This window comes from Triticum urartu, chromosome 7A (assembly GCF_056163025.1).
Source record: "Triticum urartu cultivar PI428250 chromosome 7A, HENAU_Tu73, whole genome shotgun sequence".
Classification (NCBI taxonomy): domain Eukaryota; kingdom Viridiplantae; phylum Streptophyta; class Magnoliopsida; order Poales; family Poaceae; genus Triticum; species Triticum urartu.
In genome coordinates this window covers 703,470,723-703,487,370 of record NC_141879.1, presented here as the reverse complement: position 1 = coordinate 703,487,370, position 16,648 = coordinate 703,470,723, and the positions used below count along the sequence as shown (strand labels likewise).

General features: G+C 48.5%; 1 protein-coding gene across 1 annotated transcript; it reads left to right on the top strand.

The window, feature by feature from the left end:
• Nucleotides 1-12,398: 12,398 nt before the first annotated feature.
• On the top strand, nucleotides 12,399-15,377 carry LOC147961812 (uncharacterized). The gene is made up of 4 exons (XM_087533954.1): nucleotides 12,399-12,497; nucleotides 12,596-12,921; nucleotides 13,172-13,400; nucleotides 15,102-15,377. The coding sequence occupies exons 1-4, from the start codon at nucleotides 12,399-12,401 to the stop codon at nucleotides 15,375-15,377; spliced, it is 930 nt and encodes a 309-aa protein (XP_087390080.1).
• Nucleotides 15,378-16,648: the final 1,271 nt, after the last annotated feature.

Genomic DNA, 16,648 nt, shown 5'->3' with positions numbered 1-16,648 from the left:
CTGTATTCACCACCATTGTCTGATCTCACGCACTTCAATTTCCTGCTAGTTTCTCTTTCAACCTTGGCATGGAACTCCTTGAAGGCTTCAAGCGTCTGGTATTTGTGTTTCAGCACATACACAAAAAACCTTTCTGGAATGGTCATCAATAAAAGTCACAAAGTATAATGCTCCACCATGAGATTTTTCAGTCATGGAGCAAACATCAGTGTGCACAATATCAAGAACATTTTCTGCACGATGTGGAGGGAGTGTATGAAATGCAGCCCTATGTTGTTTGCCAGCAAAACAATGTGCACAGGGTTTCAAGGATATACCTTTCAACTCAGGGAGGTACTCCATGTGAGCAAGAGTGTGCATGCCCTTCTCACTCATATGCCCAAGCCTCTTGTGCCACAATTCAACCGAAGTGTCTTTTTCAAAAATGTTCAACACCTCATTGCACAACTTGGTTTTAGTCACATAGAGATTACCTTGCTTACTTCCTCGATCCACAATCAAAGAGCCTTTGGTGAGCTTCCACTTTCCTTCACCAAAATAACTAGGATGTTTGATATCATCAAACTTGCCCACTGACAACAAATTCAGCCTTATGTCGGGAACATGCCTCACATCATCGAGCACCAATCTACAACCTGTGTTTGTTTCAATGCATATAGAGCCCTTGCCAAAAATCGCTGACGAACCACTATTTCCCATCCTCACTTGGCCAGTAACACCACTAGTGTAAGATGTGAAATACTCCTTGTGTGATGTGATGTGGAAGGACGCACCTGAATCCACAACCCAACTCATGGCATCATCACGAACAGCACTATAGCAATCTTCATCTTCAATGACTAGATAGTCCTCATCTGTTGCGGTCATGGCTGAACTGCTCTCAGCCTTTTGCTCGGTTTTCTTTGTGAGTTTCCCCTCTGCAAGCTCTCTTTTGTACTTCCTGCACTCGCTCTTTATGTGTCCCGGATTGCCACAATGAAAGCAAGTAATATGTTTTCTCTGTTTTGACTTTGATCTCCCCCTGGGTTTGCTTTTGCCTTGCTGAAATCTTGTATTGTTGTGTCCACGGTTCTCATTCTTCCCATGGGTTTCAGCCACATACGCATCAGAAGAAGAGGCATCACCCTTTTCCTTTTTTCTGGCTTCTTCATTCAGCATACTATTCTTCACCATCTCCAAAGTCAGCTTCCCATCCAGAGCTGAATTGCTAAGTGACACAACAAGCCTGTTCCAACTATCAGGCATGGAACTCAGCAGCAACAATGCTTGCACCTCATCCTTAAAGTTGATCTTCATGGCTGAAAGTTGATTTATATGGCATTGGAAGACATTTAAGTGCTCAATCACACTTGTGCCATCTCGGTACTCAAGCTTTGCAAGTCTCTGATGCCACTCTGATGGGAATTAGCACACAAATGCACTTGTGGCTAACTGAAACTGCAGCGGAAACAAGTAATCTCAGCACCACATCATGTACTAATTCAAGGATCGTTGCTTAGCACGGAAGGAAACATATGCAGCAGCATATATGGATGCAGAAAATGTTACTCAGCAGGTAAGACACTCCTCAGCATAGTGTCTTGTGGTAGGAGTAAGTTTCTGGACAGCACCAAGCATCAACAAAGAGACACCAGATTTTTACGTGGAAAACCCCTCAACTTGAGGGGGAAAACCACAGGCCGAAGCCACCCAAATCCTCTTCCACTATTATCAAATGTGGGATACAACAAGTTCTTCTCTAGACAGCACTAGAGGATCTCATACATCAAGATTTCTGATTCTTGGATGAACACAACAAGATTTGGGGCTCAAGAACTATGGATTGGAACAATCTCACCAAAGATGGTGGAACTGAAGCTTGAAGGAGACAAGGTAGTGGATCTGGACCATCACAACCTTGGGGAGGAGCTCCCTTGCTTCTTCCTTCAATCTTCCTCTTCTTCCCTTGCTCTCTTGGTTTTCTCTCTTCTTCTCTCTTGGAGGATGAACTGATTTTCGTCACTCTTGGTGGTGGCTGCTGGATGGAGGGTAAAGCATCCCCATCCACACATGTGCAAAGTCCAAAATGACCCTAGGTCATAACCCTAATGGGTAGTGGGCTTATGCACCTCTTTGGGCTGCCTAAAAGGCCTCAAATGGTCATCTCCTCACAGCCCACATGAGGAGGATATCCCAACACCATTATAACTGACTCGCGAGTGACCTGTCCGTGATTTTGCATTACTGGTGACTACCTCATCACTGATCGATCATTTGACCCATCGATGATTAGTCATCATTCTCTCGCAAAAAAAGATGATTAGTCATCATTGACCGGTCAGTCGGTCAGTGATGACTTATGAGAGGCGACAAGGGCCTTGTATTACAGCCAGTCATTGGTGACTAGTGGTGGTGCATAGCAGTTGATGCTGCGCTGCTACACAACTTATACAATCCATGGTTGCTTTTAGGTCTACTAATCCAGAAAATTGCTTTTGGAGGCCTTTATTTTACAATTTTTAAAATTCATCAAAATTCATATTTCTATGTTTCAAAAAATTCTGAAAAAATACACATACACGGAGGCATAATGTATGTATGGAAATTTTCAGGACGAAATACCTTGAAATGAGGGTTGTGCAAAAAAAATCTGGGCCTTTTTAGTGCATGATACTATTCATCCTCAAAGTTCATGAATTTGTTCTTTTTGTATAGGTCGTATTTCGAGGTATTTCATCCTGAATTTTTACACACATATACGTTTCATCCTTGTATACTTGCATACCTTTTTATATACTTTTTTGCAATCGGAAAATATGAATTTTGCATTTTTCAAAAATTCTGGGCTCCATGGAACCAGTCACCAAAACGCCCCGCCATGTCTAGCGATGATGTCGAGGCTTGGGTCTTTCGGATGTCGGGACGGCGGCCTGCAGCGACCAACGTGGTGGCAATGTTGGCTGTGTGGGGGTGAGAGGAGTGGCAGTGAGTGGTCGTGGTGAGCTTGCTGTTAGTGGCAGTGTCTGAACCCAAATCTTGACCCGGGAGCCTTGATTCATCTGGGTGGCCTTCCCCTATGGTAGGATCTGTGACTTTGGTCCCTCGGCATGACACCTGGTAGATACTAAGCGAAAGTGTGTCTGAACCCAAATCTTGAACTGGGGGCCTTGATTCATCTAGGTGGCATTTCCCTATGGTAGGATCCATGACTCTGGTCCCTCTGCATGACACCGGGTAGATACCAAGCAAAAGTTTTCGCTCCAGCACTAGTGACGGTGACGCATGTGAGAGTTGTGTTCCTCTTGGGGCACCACGATCATGTTTCTCCCCTTTATCGAAAAAGGGTTCCCCCGCTTTGTATACAAAACAACCAACCGAGACATCCAACGATAGGTGCTGGGGCGGAAATAGCACATTCACACCCAAAGGAAATGAAAGAGAAAATACAAGAGAAACAAATGCTCGAATCGACAAAAAAACGAAGAAGCCTCGGGGGCTTGGGCTCAATAATGTGGCGTGCACCATCTCGTCTCCACGGCTCCACGCCACCTCCACCGTGGGCTTGGACGCAATAATGTGGCGTGCGCCATCTATGGCTCCACGCCACTAGTAATAGCTCATGAGTGGCATTTTGTAACTTTGGCACACCACTAATGTAGATTGTCTACAAGCGTTTTTGCACTAGTGTGACCTTGGGTGTCAAGTACCTTTCTGTCATGCATTTGACAACATCCTCTGGTGGGCTTGGGCTGTAGCTCGAAGTATCTCCGGCGCTGGCACACGGCGATCTTGGTGTCTCCTATCCTTTAATCATGCAGGCATCGTTCTATGCTCGTGCTTGCCAGCAAGAGGGCAACGTCTGATAGTGCATGTCTTGTGCATTATTTTGTGTTGTCTTTCTGTTTGTCTGGCTTTTCTTTGATCCTTGTAAGGGGGTTTCATGAACACTTTGTGGCGTTTGGCCATATGGTTATGTTTAGAAAGTGTGGCGAAAGTCCGTTTCGAGAGGTTAGGCAGAAGTAAATTATAAGCCGCATGGTCATTAACTCAGTACATATGCCATAACAAACCATTGATTGACGTGAGAGAAACATGAGTTGGTTTGTTTCATCCTTGTGACAAAAACCACCATGTTTCATTGATATAACCATTGGATCATGTGAAGCCACTCCAGGTAGTTCACTTATCACTAGAGGAAGTCCGGTTAATGGCAAAAAAATTGATCTAAGCGTAGCTCAGATGGTTAGATTCCTTGCTTGGTATCTACCCGGGAGCCTTAATTCATCTGGGTGGCCTTCCCCTATGGTAGGATCTGTGACTTTGGTCCCTCGGCATGACACCTGATAGATACTAAACGAAAGTGTGTCTGGACCCAAATCTTGAACCGGGGGCCTTGATTCATCTAGGTGGCATTTCCCTATGGTAGGATCCATGACTCTGGTCCCTCTGCATGACACCAGGTGGATACCAAGCAAAAGTTTTCGCTCCAGCACTAGTGACGGTGACGCATGTGAGAGTTGCGTTCCTCTTGGGGCACCACGGTCGTGTTTCTCCCCTTTACCGAAAAAGGGTTCCTCCTGCTTTGTATACAAAACAACCAGCCGAGACATTCAACGATAGGTGCTGGGGCAGAAGTAGCACGGTCACACCCAAAAGAAATGAAAGAAAAATAGAAGAGAAACAAATGCCGACAACGGCGGATCGACAAAAAAACGAAGAAGCCTCATGGGCTTGGGCTCAATAATGTGGCGTGCACCATCTCGTATCCACGGCACCACGCCACCTCCACCATGGGCTTGGACGCAATAATGTGGCGTGCGCCATCTCGTCTCCACGGCTCCACGCCACTAGTAATAGCTCATGAGTGGCATTTTGTAACTTTGGCACACCACTAATGTAGATTGTCTACAAGCGTTTTTGTACTAGTATGACCTTCTTGGGTGTCAAGTACCTTCCTGTCATGCATTTGACAACATCCTACGGTGGGCTTGGGCTCTAGCTCGAAGTATCTTCGGCACTGGCACACGGCGATCTTGATGTCTCCTATCCTTTCCTTTAATCATGCAGGCATCGTTCTATGCTCGTGCTTGCCAGCAAGAGGGCAACGTCTGATAGTGCATGTCTTGTGCATTATTTTGTGTTGTCTTTCTGTTTGTCTAGCTTTTCTTTTATCTTTGTAAGGGGGTTTCATGAACACTTTGTGGCGTTTGGCTGTATGGTTATGTTTAGAAAGTGTGGCGAAAGTATGTTTCGAGAGGTTAGGCAGAAGTAAATTATAAGCCACATGGTCATTAACTCAGTACATATGCCATAACAAACCACTGATAGATGTGAGAGAAACATGAGTTGGTTTGTTTCATCCTTGTGACAAAAACCACCATGTTTCATTGATATAACCATTGGATCATGTGAAGCCACTCCAGGTAGTTCACTTATCGCTAGAGGAAGCCCGGTTAATGGCAAAAAAATTGATCTAAGCGTAGCTCGGATGGTTAGATTTCTTGTGGTGGAACGAGCCCACCAGAGTTTAAGTCCTAAACTTGATGCTGGTGCTTGTGTTTTTCTGAATTTATTCCAGGTTTTTTGTAGATATTCGTGTTTTGTATTTAGAAAAGGAGGATGACCCCCGGCCTCTGCATCTGGGAGATGCATGTGGCCACTTTATTGATTATTCTCAAGGACCTTACAAAGTATTACAACAATATGCCTGAAACCGCCATCTTGGCAATATCTGCCGCTACTCCTATACATATGATGAAGGGGTGCTAGCTGGGCCACTACCCAAACCACTCACCTAAGTCTCCACAGCGCCATGCCGCCGGTATCCGGTGCCCTCAATGTGTGGGATGAAGCACCGCTCCACCATCCATCGAGCCAACACTTGCTCCAAAACGATGCCCCCAAGAAGGAAAGCGATAAACGCCATCATCGTCCGATCCGGAAGACCCAGATCTAGGGTTTCCCCCGAACATCCCGAGCATGATGACGCAAACTGCAACGACGATGCCTCGACAAGGGAACGACATCTAAGACGCTGCCATCATCCGCCATGACCGTAGTCGGCGCGATTTTCATCGGCAGTTGCTCCACCAGACATGCGCGGCCAGCGTTGCTGGTCCCTTCAACCGGAGTAAACTTCAAAACGATGCCCTGAAGAGGGACTACGACACAAAAGCACCGCCATCGTTCGACCCCAAGGAGATCTAGGGCTTCCCCCGGAGTTGCCCGCACTGTCAAGGGCCAGACAAGGGTAGAATCTCGGGGGATCCGCCCAGCTGCCGATGAGTCGCACCCGCCACCACGCCGACGGAAATCCAGCGATCAAGGCCCACGCCTGGGCCTAGATTCGGTCGTGCCGCCGCGAACCAACATCTGGTCACGTCACTGCCGTCCTTAGCGACCGCGACGCACCAGACCGCGAAGCTGCCTGCCGCAGGGGAAACGGAATCGCCGAAGCGCCGTCACCACCTGCCGTGGCGTCTGGCCCGGCGCCACGCTCCGGCCCGAGGGCGCCGGCTCGCACCAGCCCCACACGAGCGGGAGGACCACGATGTAACGCCCTCGATGCGGCTATATCTCCCACGTGTCGAAGCACGACTTAGAGGCATAACCGCATTGAAAGCAATGTCGCAAGTGAGGTAATCTTCACACCACCCATGTAATACATAAGGGAAAAGGGATACATAGTTGGCTTACAATCGCCACATCACACAATACATGAATAAAGCATTACATCATCCAAATACAATCAAGGTCCGACTACGGGACCAAAATAAAGAACAACCTCAAATGCGACAAGGTCCCCGATCGACCCAAACTGGGCTCCACTACTGATCAATTGGAAACGAAACAAGACTACGAACACGATCTTCATCGAGCTCCTCCTTGAGCTGGGTTGCGCCACCTGCATGGTAATCGTCGGGACCTGAAACTGGTTTTGGAAGTATCTGTGAGCCACGGGGACTCAACAATCTCACACCCTCGCGATCAAGACTATTTAAGCTTATGGATAAGGCAAAGGTATGATGTGGAGCTGCAGCAAGCGACTAGCATATATGGTGGCTAACATACGCAAATGAGAGCGAGAAGAGAAGGCAAAAGCACGGTCGAACAACTATGATCAAGAAGTGATCCTAGAACAACCTATGTCAAACATTACTCCAGCACCTTGTTCACTTCCCGGACTCCGCCGAGAAGAGACCATCACGGTTACACACGCGATTGATGTATTTTAATTTAAGATCAACTTCAGTTTTTCTACAACCGGACATTAACAAATTCCCATCTGCCCATAACCGTGGGCACGGCTTTCGAAAGTTCAAATCCCTGCAGGGCTGTCCCAACTTAGCCCATCACAAGCTCTCACAGTCAACGAAGGATATTCCTTCTAGCGGGAAGACCGGATCAGGCTCGGAATCCCGGTTACAAGACATTTCGACAATGGTAAAACAAGACCAGCAAAGCCACCCGAATGTGCCGACAAATCCCGATAGGAGCTGCACATATCTCATTCTCAGGGCACACCGGATTGTCCAAGGTTCCGGTAGGCCAACCCAGAGTTGCCCTTGGTGGCCACCGGCAGCTGACGGGTTGGACCAACACTCAGAGGAGCACTGGCCCGGGGGTTTAATAAAGATGACCCTTGGGCTCCGGAAACCCAAGGGAAAAGAAAAGGCTAGGTGGCGAATGGTAAAACCAATGTTGGGCCATGCTGGAGGAGTTTTATTCAAGGCAAACTGTCAAGGGGTTCCCATTATAACCCAACCGCGTAAGGAACGCAAAATCCGGGAATATAAACCGATATGACGAAAACTAGGGCGGCAAGAGTGGAACAAAACACTAGGCATAAGGCCGAGCCTTCCACCCTTTACCAAGTATATAGGTGCATTAATTAAATAAGAGATATTGTGATATCCCAACAAAATATCCATGTTCCAACAAGGAACAAACTTCATCTTCACCTGCAACTAACAACGCTATAAGAGGGGCTGAGCAAAGCGGTAACATAGCCAAACAACGGCTTGCTAGGACAAGGTGGTTAGAGGCTTGGCTTAACAATATGGGAGGCATGATAAGCAAGTGGTAGGTATCGCAGCATAGGCATAGCAAAAGAGCGAGCAATCTAGCAAGCAAAGATAGAAGTGATTTCGAGGGTATGGTCATCTTGCCTGAAATCCCGCAAGGAAGAAGAACGAGTCCATGAAGAAGACAAAAGGACGTAGACGAACGGGTCCTCACAAACGCGACGTTATCGGAACCAACTTGAAGAAGCAACACCGGAAAGAAGCACACAACATAGTAAACAACCAACACATAAACAAGGCATGATATGCGGGATGCGGGATGCGATGCATATGCATGATTTGAAAAGGAAAGATTTAACCTGGCCTCAACTTGGAAAACCAAGAGTGCCACTGGAAAGAGGAGTTGATTTCGGTCGAAATCGATATAAAGATCACCGGAATCGGATGCACGGTTTGGAAATGGCAAGCAAAACAAATATGACACCGGTCTGTGATAATCAGCAAGTGACCATCTAAATGCATCATGATAAATATGCTACAGCACTCAAACATAGCAAAAAAATACATGGCAGGGATCCACTCATGATGCTTGAAAAAAGATGAACACTAAGCTACGGCTAATTCACTCATCGACAAGCATGGCAAAAGTGCAAATGATAACAGGTTTCAGAGTTGGTGAAATACCAACAAGTCAGGAATTTATCATCGGGAAGCAATCTTTAGAGCATGAAAACTACATGCTACAGGAACATATCATGGCAAAGCAAGGCATGGCATGAAGCTACTCAAAGCATATAACAAAAGTCCCTTAGTGACCATGAGCCAAAAGGGATCAGAAAATATAATTGCGAGCATGTGAACATAGCAAAATCATCAACAGATTCAGACTTAGGGAAAACTGGAGCATGGCAAAACAGTTATCAAGTAGGCATGTTTACGAGCTCGATGCACTCACTACGAGGCATTGCATGACAAACTAAGCATACACCCAGCAAATAGACATGGCATAGAAGCTAGACATGGCAAGAATAACAACATAGCATGCACGGATCAACAACAATAAGCTCGGCAAAATCGCTAAACATGTTAACAATCTGCCAGGAACATTTTATAGCAAAAGTAGAGCTCGATTGACTCAAGCTAGGGTGCTCCATAATTACAAACAAAGACATGGATGGATAGATAAAAACAATATCTGCAAAACATCCTTACTGATCATCCTCAAAAGAGGCACGGATCACTAGGAAACAACATGAACATATGGCATAAAAACAATAACATGACAAGGACTTAGTGAAATTCCAAGTCCCTGAAATCAGCATCATCGAGTAAGCTACTTTGCATGCTTGTGCTAGTCACCACAAAGATCACAAAAATACATGGCATACACCCCTGTAAAGATGGCATGGCATACTACAAAACACATGTAGAGCTCAGGATCATAGCATGCACACATTAATCATGGCAAAAATGACAAAAGTGCATTGGCTGAAATAGATCTGCAACTTTCCTCACATATCCCTCTTCCAACAACATTTCGGGCATCAAGATGAGCTCAAATGAAAATGATGCAATGAGATGAAATGGTGTACTCTTCGAGACGAACATTTTGATATGCTACATGCACGAATCGGAGTAACGGTGATGAAGTTATGATGCGATGAATATGGGCATATGAATCTGGAAACTTCGGGGACTTAGTGGAATTTTACCTCCGCGAACGTCAACGCGTGACGGAGAGAAGCGGGACGTAAAGATCCGGAGCGGAGACGGTGTTTGGATGACGGGATTGGTGGATCTCGTCCAGCCCGAGTGGATCCGGCCGGAGAGAGCTCCCGCGAACTCCGGCACGGTTTCGGCGATGACGGAAGAGGCCGGCGACGAGGAGGCGGAGGGACACGGCGACGTGGAGGCGGCGGGGCACGGCACACGCGGCGGCGGCGGCCGAAGGTGGGCGGCGCGGCGCAGCGATGGTGGAGGCACGGGGACGCGCGGGTGGCGGGGCGGAGCCAGCGTGCGGCGGCGACAGGCGGAGGCGAGCAGGCGGCGTCGGGCGGCGGAGCTCAAGGCGCGCGAGGGCGGCGGAGATGCGGCGAAGTCCGGCGATGAGGCGGCGGGGTCGCGGCCTCCGGCGAGGTCCGGGTGGCCGGCGGGAAGCGCTGTGGCGGCGGCGAGGCTGCGGGCCGCGGCGGGCGAGCAGCGGCGGCGCGCGGGCTTGCACGGGCCGGATCTGGGCCCCGCGGGCCGCGCGGTGGTGGGAGGCGGCGCGGACAGGTGGCGCTGCGGGATTGGGCGCGGCGGACGGCGGTGATGACGTGTCGCCTCCGGATTGGCCGGAGCGACGTGGCGGCGGGGTGGACACGTCTGCCGGCGGGCGGACATGTCCGGCGGCACGGAGGGAAGTTAGGGTAGGGTTTGATCTGCGCGGATTTTTCGGGGGAGGTCACATATTTATAGGTAGAGGGAGCTAGGAGTGTCCAAATGAGGTGCGGTTTTCGGCCACGCGATCGTGATCGAACGACCAAGATGATGGAGGGGGTTTTGGTGGGTTTTGGACCACTTTGGGAGGGTGTTGGGCTGCAACACACACGAGGCCTTTTCGGGCCCTCGGTTAACCGTTGGGGTAGCAAACGAAGTCCAAATGGTACGAAACTTGACAGGCGGTCTACCGGTAGTAAACCAAGACCGCATGACAAGTCTCAGTCCAAACCGAAAACGTTTAACACCCACACACGAAAAGAGGTAGAAATGGACACCGGATGACATAGGAGCGCCGGATTGCAAAACGTACAATGGGGAAAAAGCCCGGATGCATGAGACGAATATGTATGTAAATGCAATGCACATGATGATATGATATGATATGCATGACACGCAAGCAATGACAAGGTAACAACAGCGAATAACTGGAAGACACCTGGCACATCGGTCTCGGGGCGTTACACACGAGTCCTCGCCGCCGCCGGCGGCGGCAAGGCTTCGCCTGGCCGTGCCCTTGGGCGGCGGCGAGGGAGGAGGAGGAGAGGTGGAGTCCGGCTGATGGGATCTGGGAGCCACTCGGCCGCCACGCGGGGGGCGACATGGAGTTCCCCGTTCAGGGTAGATATTCGTACAATGAGAAGAGACGTTCCCGTCGACTACGATGCGGCAGTGATAACTTTGACAATAGTAAGATGTTGTGCTGGCTCGGTATCTTGGGGGTATTGATATGATAGGGTGTGTGTGCTTTCATTTTTATAGGGGTGAATATATGTGCGTGTATATGAACATCAGCAATTGTACTGTGTTCACGAAAAAAACGATTTGCATGGACATGGAAATTGCCAGATCGGTATGGTTGTATCCTATATATGGACAGGGTAGTAGCTAAACCACCATGTTGCAGTTTGCTTACCCTATATGGACATGGAAATTGAAGAAGGCAACGCGTGCATACAAGTAGTGTCTTGTACGTCGTCTATTTTACTAAGATCTTGAAAAACTCTACAATGTTATAAGACTTTTTTGTAGTTACATTTATGGAAATTTTAAAAAGCCGGATATTGATCCGACAGTCTCACTTGTGATTTCTTTCATTGGAAAATTTAATTTAATTTATTTCAAAAAAATCAAACAGTTAAGTTGCTAACTTAACAAAAGAAACTTGAAGATGCAGAAATAATAATATTGTATACCTACAATCATCTTAATAATATTTTCGTAGCAACGCGTGGTGAGTCATTCAGTTTCTTCAGTTTGAGAGTGACGACAGACAGAGGAAGATACGCGGGCGGGATAGCAGGTTGATCGGGACGGGAGTTGGGATCACATCTCTTTCGCCTCAATTTTTACACGAACATGAAGGCAACAGAATGTGTTGGGACTTTCTCGTGCCTAGACAGCATAGCTAGCTTGAGTAGTACTACTTCGCACTGCACATGCGTGCACGTCGGCGGACCCACCAGATCGCCGTCCATACCCATATCGTGGCTGTCCCGGTCGGGTGACGGCTGGCCCGATCTCCTCCCCCGCGCGCCGAGTCGCCGGGGCAGTTAACCACTCGCCGTCACGCAAAGTAAAGAGGCAACAGATCGAGGTCGACCAGCATTCATCCAACTCCCTATAGCTTAGCTGCCAGCAGCTTTCACCTCAAAAAAAGAAAAGAAAAAAGAAAGGCTGCCAGCAGCAGTTCCCCCGTCAAGGCAATGGTGCCGTAAGAAGTCTAGCATCAAGGTTCTTTTGGATAACAACAAGCACGTTGTCTCTGTTTTCTGAATGCTGTTGAGGAAAGACGTCAGCTCTCTGTTGTGGAGGCCGTACTCAGAGATTTTGCTTCGGCCAAGGCAGAACAGCTGATCCTATGGCAAACTGCAGTTTGGCGCCGTAGGGCCAAGGTACGGTGGTGTGTATCCGGAGATGAGAACTGTCAGTTTTTCCACGCAGCGGCCAACTGTCAAGCTCGTCGCAATAAGATCAAGGTTATTGTCCAAGATGGGGTGGAGCACTTTGAGAATAGTCAGAAATTAAAGTTGGCTATTGACTACTTTAATGCAATCTTGGGCCAGCCTGCTTCTTCTATGAATACTGTTGATTTGAACTCAATATATACTCAGCTGGATCTATCAGAATTTGTGGAGGCGTTCTCCTGGGCAGAAATCGTGGAGGCCATTGACAGTTCACCAAACAATAGAAGTCCAGGCCCTGATGGTTTCACCAACAAGTTCTACAAAGCTTTTAAGCTTCTGTTAAAGGATGATCTCCTCTGGTTCTTTGGTGATCTTCACAGTAATGAAGTTGCTCTAGATGGCATCAACACTGCTTTCATTACACTGCTACCAAAGAAGGATACACCATTGGAGTTGAGAGATTACAAGCCTATCTCCCTGGTGCATAGTACACCCAAGCCGGCTTCTAAGGTTCTGGCAAATCTGTTGAAAAGGTGGATTCCTTCTTTGATCCACACTCTTCAGTCCGGGTTCTTGTGGGACGGTCGATTGTTGAGAATTTTGCTCTTGCTGCTGAATGATCCGGTACGCTCATAAAAGAAAGATGCCAGTCATTGTTTTGAATCTGGATTTCCACAAAGCCTTTGACAGTGTTAGTTGGTGCTGCCTCAAGAAAATCTTTGAAGCCAGAGGATTCCCACGCTTGTGGATAAATTGGATTCATACACTCTTATCCACTGGCAGCTCCAGAGTGCTCATTAATGGTGAGCTGGGAAACCCCATTCTTGCAAAGAGAGGATTTCGACAGGGGGACTCTCTGTCCCCATACATTTTCATCCTTGTTGCTGATGTGCTCCAGAGGATGTGCTACAACCTCTTCCAGGAAGGCACGCTGCAGCACCCCCTTGGCTTTGACAGCTTCTTCCCGGTGTTGCAATACGCGGATGACACACTGATCCTCTTCCAAGGAAATGTTGGGGAACGTTGCAGAAAACAAAAAAATTCCTACGGCTTCACCAAGATCCATCTATGAGTTCATCTAGCAACGAGTAATCGGATGCATCTACATACCTTTGTAGATCGCGAGCGGAAGCGTTCAAAGAACGGGGATGATGTAGTCGAACACGACGTGATCCAAATCACCGGAGATCCTAGCGCCAAACGGACGGCACCTCCGCGTTCAACACACGTACGGTTAGCGTAACGTCTCCTTCTTCTTGATCCAGCAAGGGGGAAGGAGAAGTTGATGAAGATCTAGCAGCACGACGGCGTGGTGGTGGATGCAGGGCGTCACAGTAGCAGGGCTTCGCCTATACTACGAGAGAGAGATGTAACAGGGGAGAGAGAGGTGCCAAAGGCTGAGGTATGAAGTCCTCCCTCTCCCCCACTATATATAGGAGGGCCTAGGGGGGGCGCCGGCCCTAGGAGATCCAATCTCCTAGGGGGCGGCGGCCAAGGGAGGTTTCCCTCCCCCCCAAGGCACCTAGGAGGTGCCTTCCACTATTGGGACTCTTCCCTTTTGTGAAACCCTAGGCGCATGGGCCTCTTGGGGCTGGTGCCCTTGGCCCATGTAGGCCAAGGCGCACCCCTAAAGCCCATGTGGCCCCCCGGGGTAGGTGGCCCCACCCGGTGGGCCCCCGGGACCCTTCCGGTGGTCCCGGTACAATACCGATAACCCCGAAACTTGTCCCGATGGCCGAAACAGCACTTCCTATATATAATTCTTTACCTCCGGACCATTCCGGAACTCCTCGTGACGTCCGGGATCTCATCCGGGACTCCGAACAACATTCGGGTTACTGCATATACATATCTTCACAACCCTAGCGTCACCGAACCTTAAGTGTGTAGACCCTACGGGTTCGGGAGACAGGCAGACATGACTGAGACGACTCTCCGGTCAATAACCAACAGCGGGATCTGGATACCCATGTTAGCTCCCACATACTCCACGATGATCTCATCGGATGAACCACGATGTTGAGGATTCAATCAACCCCGTATGCAATTCCCTTTGTCAATTGATATGTTACTTGCCCGAGATTCGATCGTCGGTATCCCAATACCTCATTCAATCTCGTTATCGGCAAGTCACTTTACTCGTACCGTAATGCATGATCCCGTGACCAGACACTTGGTCACTTTGAGCTCATTATGATGATGCATTACCGAGTGGGCCCAGTGATACCTCTCCGTCATACGGAGTGACGAATCCCAGTCTTGATCCGTGTCAACCCAACAGACACTTTTGGAGATACCCGTAGTATACCTTTATAGTCACCCAGTTACGTTGCGACGTTTGGTACACCCAAAGCACTCCTACGGTATCCGGGAGTTACACGATCTCATGGTCTAAGGAAAGGATACTTGACATTGGAAAAACTCTAGCAAACGAACTACACGATCTTATGCTATGTCTAGGATTGGGTCTTGTCCATCACATCATTCTCCTAATGATGTGATCTCGTTATCAATGACATCCAATTTCCAGAGTCAGGAAACCATGACTATCTGTTGATCAACGAGCTAGTCAACTAGAGGCTTACTAGGGACATGTTGGTGTCTGTTATTCACACATGTATTATGATTTCCGGATAACACAATTATAGCATGAATAAAGACAATTATCATGAACAAGGAAATATAATAATAATGCTTTTATTATTGCCTCTAGGGCATATTTCCAACAGGAAATACACAGCAGGTGGCTGTGATCAAGTTTGTCCTCGCAGCGTTTTTGGAGTTCTCAGGGCTGACTATAAATTTTCACAAGAGCACCCCCGTACCGGTCTCTGTGGATGCAGGCATGGCCTCCATGATTGCTCAAATACTTGGATGCCCCGTCTCCTTCCCGTGTACATACCTTGGGCCGCCACTTCCATTGCACAAGATCACACATGGTATGCTCCTGACGGTTATACACAAGGTTGATCGCAGGCTCTCAGGTTGATTAGCCACCTTCCTATCCTTAGGAGGGAGGCTCACTCTTATCAATTCAGTGTTGGCTGGCATACCGAGTTACTTCATGTCATGTTTTTCCTGGCCCAAGGAATCACTTGGAAAGTTGGACAGTCTCTTGTGCGCTTTCTTCTGGTAGGGCAAGAATGTGGTTAAAGGTGGTCAATGCCTAGTGGCTTGGGACATGGTTACACTACCTCGTGCTAACGGGGGTTTGGGTGTTTGTCATCTAGAGGCCCATAACCAGGCTATTGTTGGGGAACGTAGTATTTCAAAAAAAAATCCTACGATCACGCAAGATCTATCTAGGAGAAGCATAGCAACGAGCGGGGAGAGTGTGTCCACGTACCCTCGTAGACCGAAAGCGGAAGCGTTAAGTAACGCGGTTGATGTAGTCGAACGTCTTCGCAATCCAACCGATCAAGTACCGAACGCACGGCACCTTCGTGATCTGCACACGTTCAGCTCCATGACGTCCCTCGAACTCTAGATCCATCTGAGGTCGAGGGAGAGTTTTGTCAGCACGACGGCGTGTTGACGGTGATGATGAAGTTACCGACGCAGGGCTTCGCCTAAGCACTACGACAATATGACCGAGGTGGAAATCTATGAAGGGGGGCACCGCACACGGCTAAGAAATCAACTTGTGTGTCTATGGGGTGCCCCCTCCCCCGTATATAAAGGAGGGAAGGGGGCGGCCGGCCTCATGGGGCGCACCCCAAGGGGGGGAATCCTACTCCTACTAGGAGTAGGTTCCCCCCTTTCCTTGTCCAACTAGGAGGAGAAGGAAAGGGGAAGAGGGAGACAAGGAAAGCCCCCCCCCCCCAAATTCGGATTGGGCTTGGGGGCGCGCGCCTCCCACTTGGCCGCCTCCTCCTCTCTTCCACTAAAGCCCATGACGGCTCATGAACCCCCCGGGGAGTTCCGGTAACCCCCCGGTACTCCGGTGCCCGAACCTATCTAAAACCTTTCTGGTGTCCAAACATAACCTTCCAATATATCAATCTTTATGTCTCAACCATTTCGAGACTCCTCGTCATGTCCGTAAACACATCCGGGACTTCGAACAACCTTCGGTACATCAAATCACATAACTCACAATACATATCGTCATCGAACGTTAAGCGTGCAGACCCTACAGGTTCGAGAACTATGTAGACATGACCGAGACACATCACGGGTCAATAACCAATAGTGGAACCTGGATGCTCATATTGGCTCCTACATATTCTACGAAGATATTTGTCGGTCAAATCGCACAAC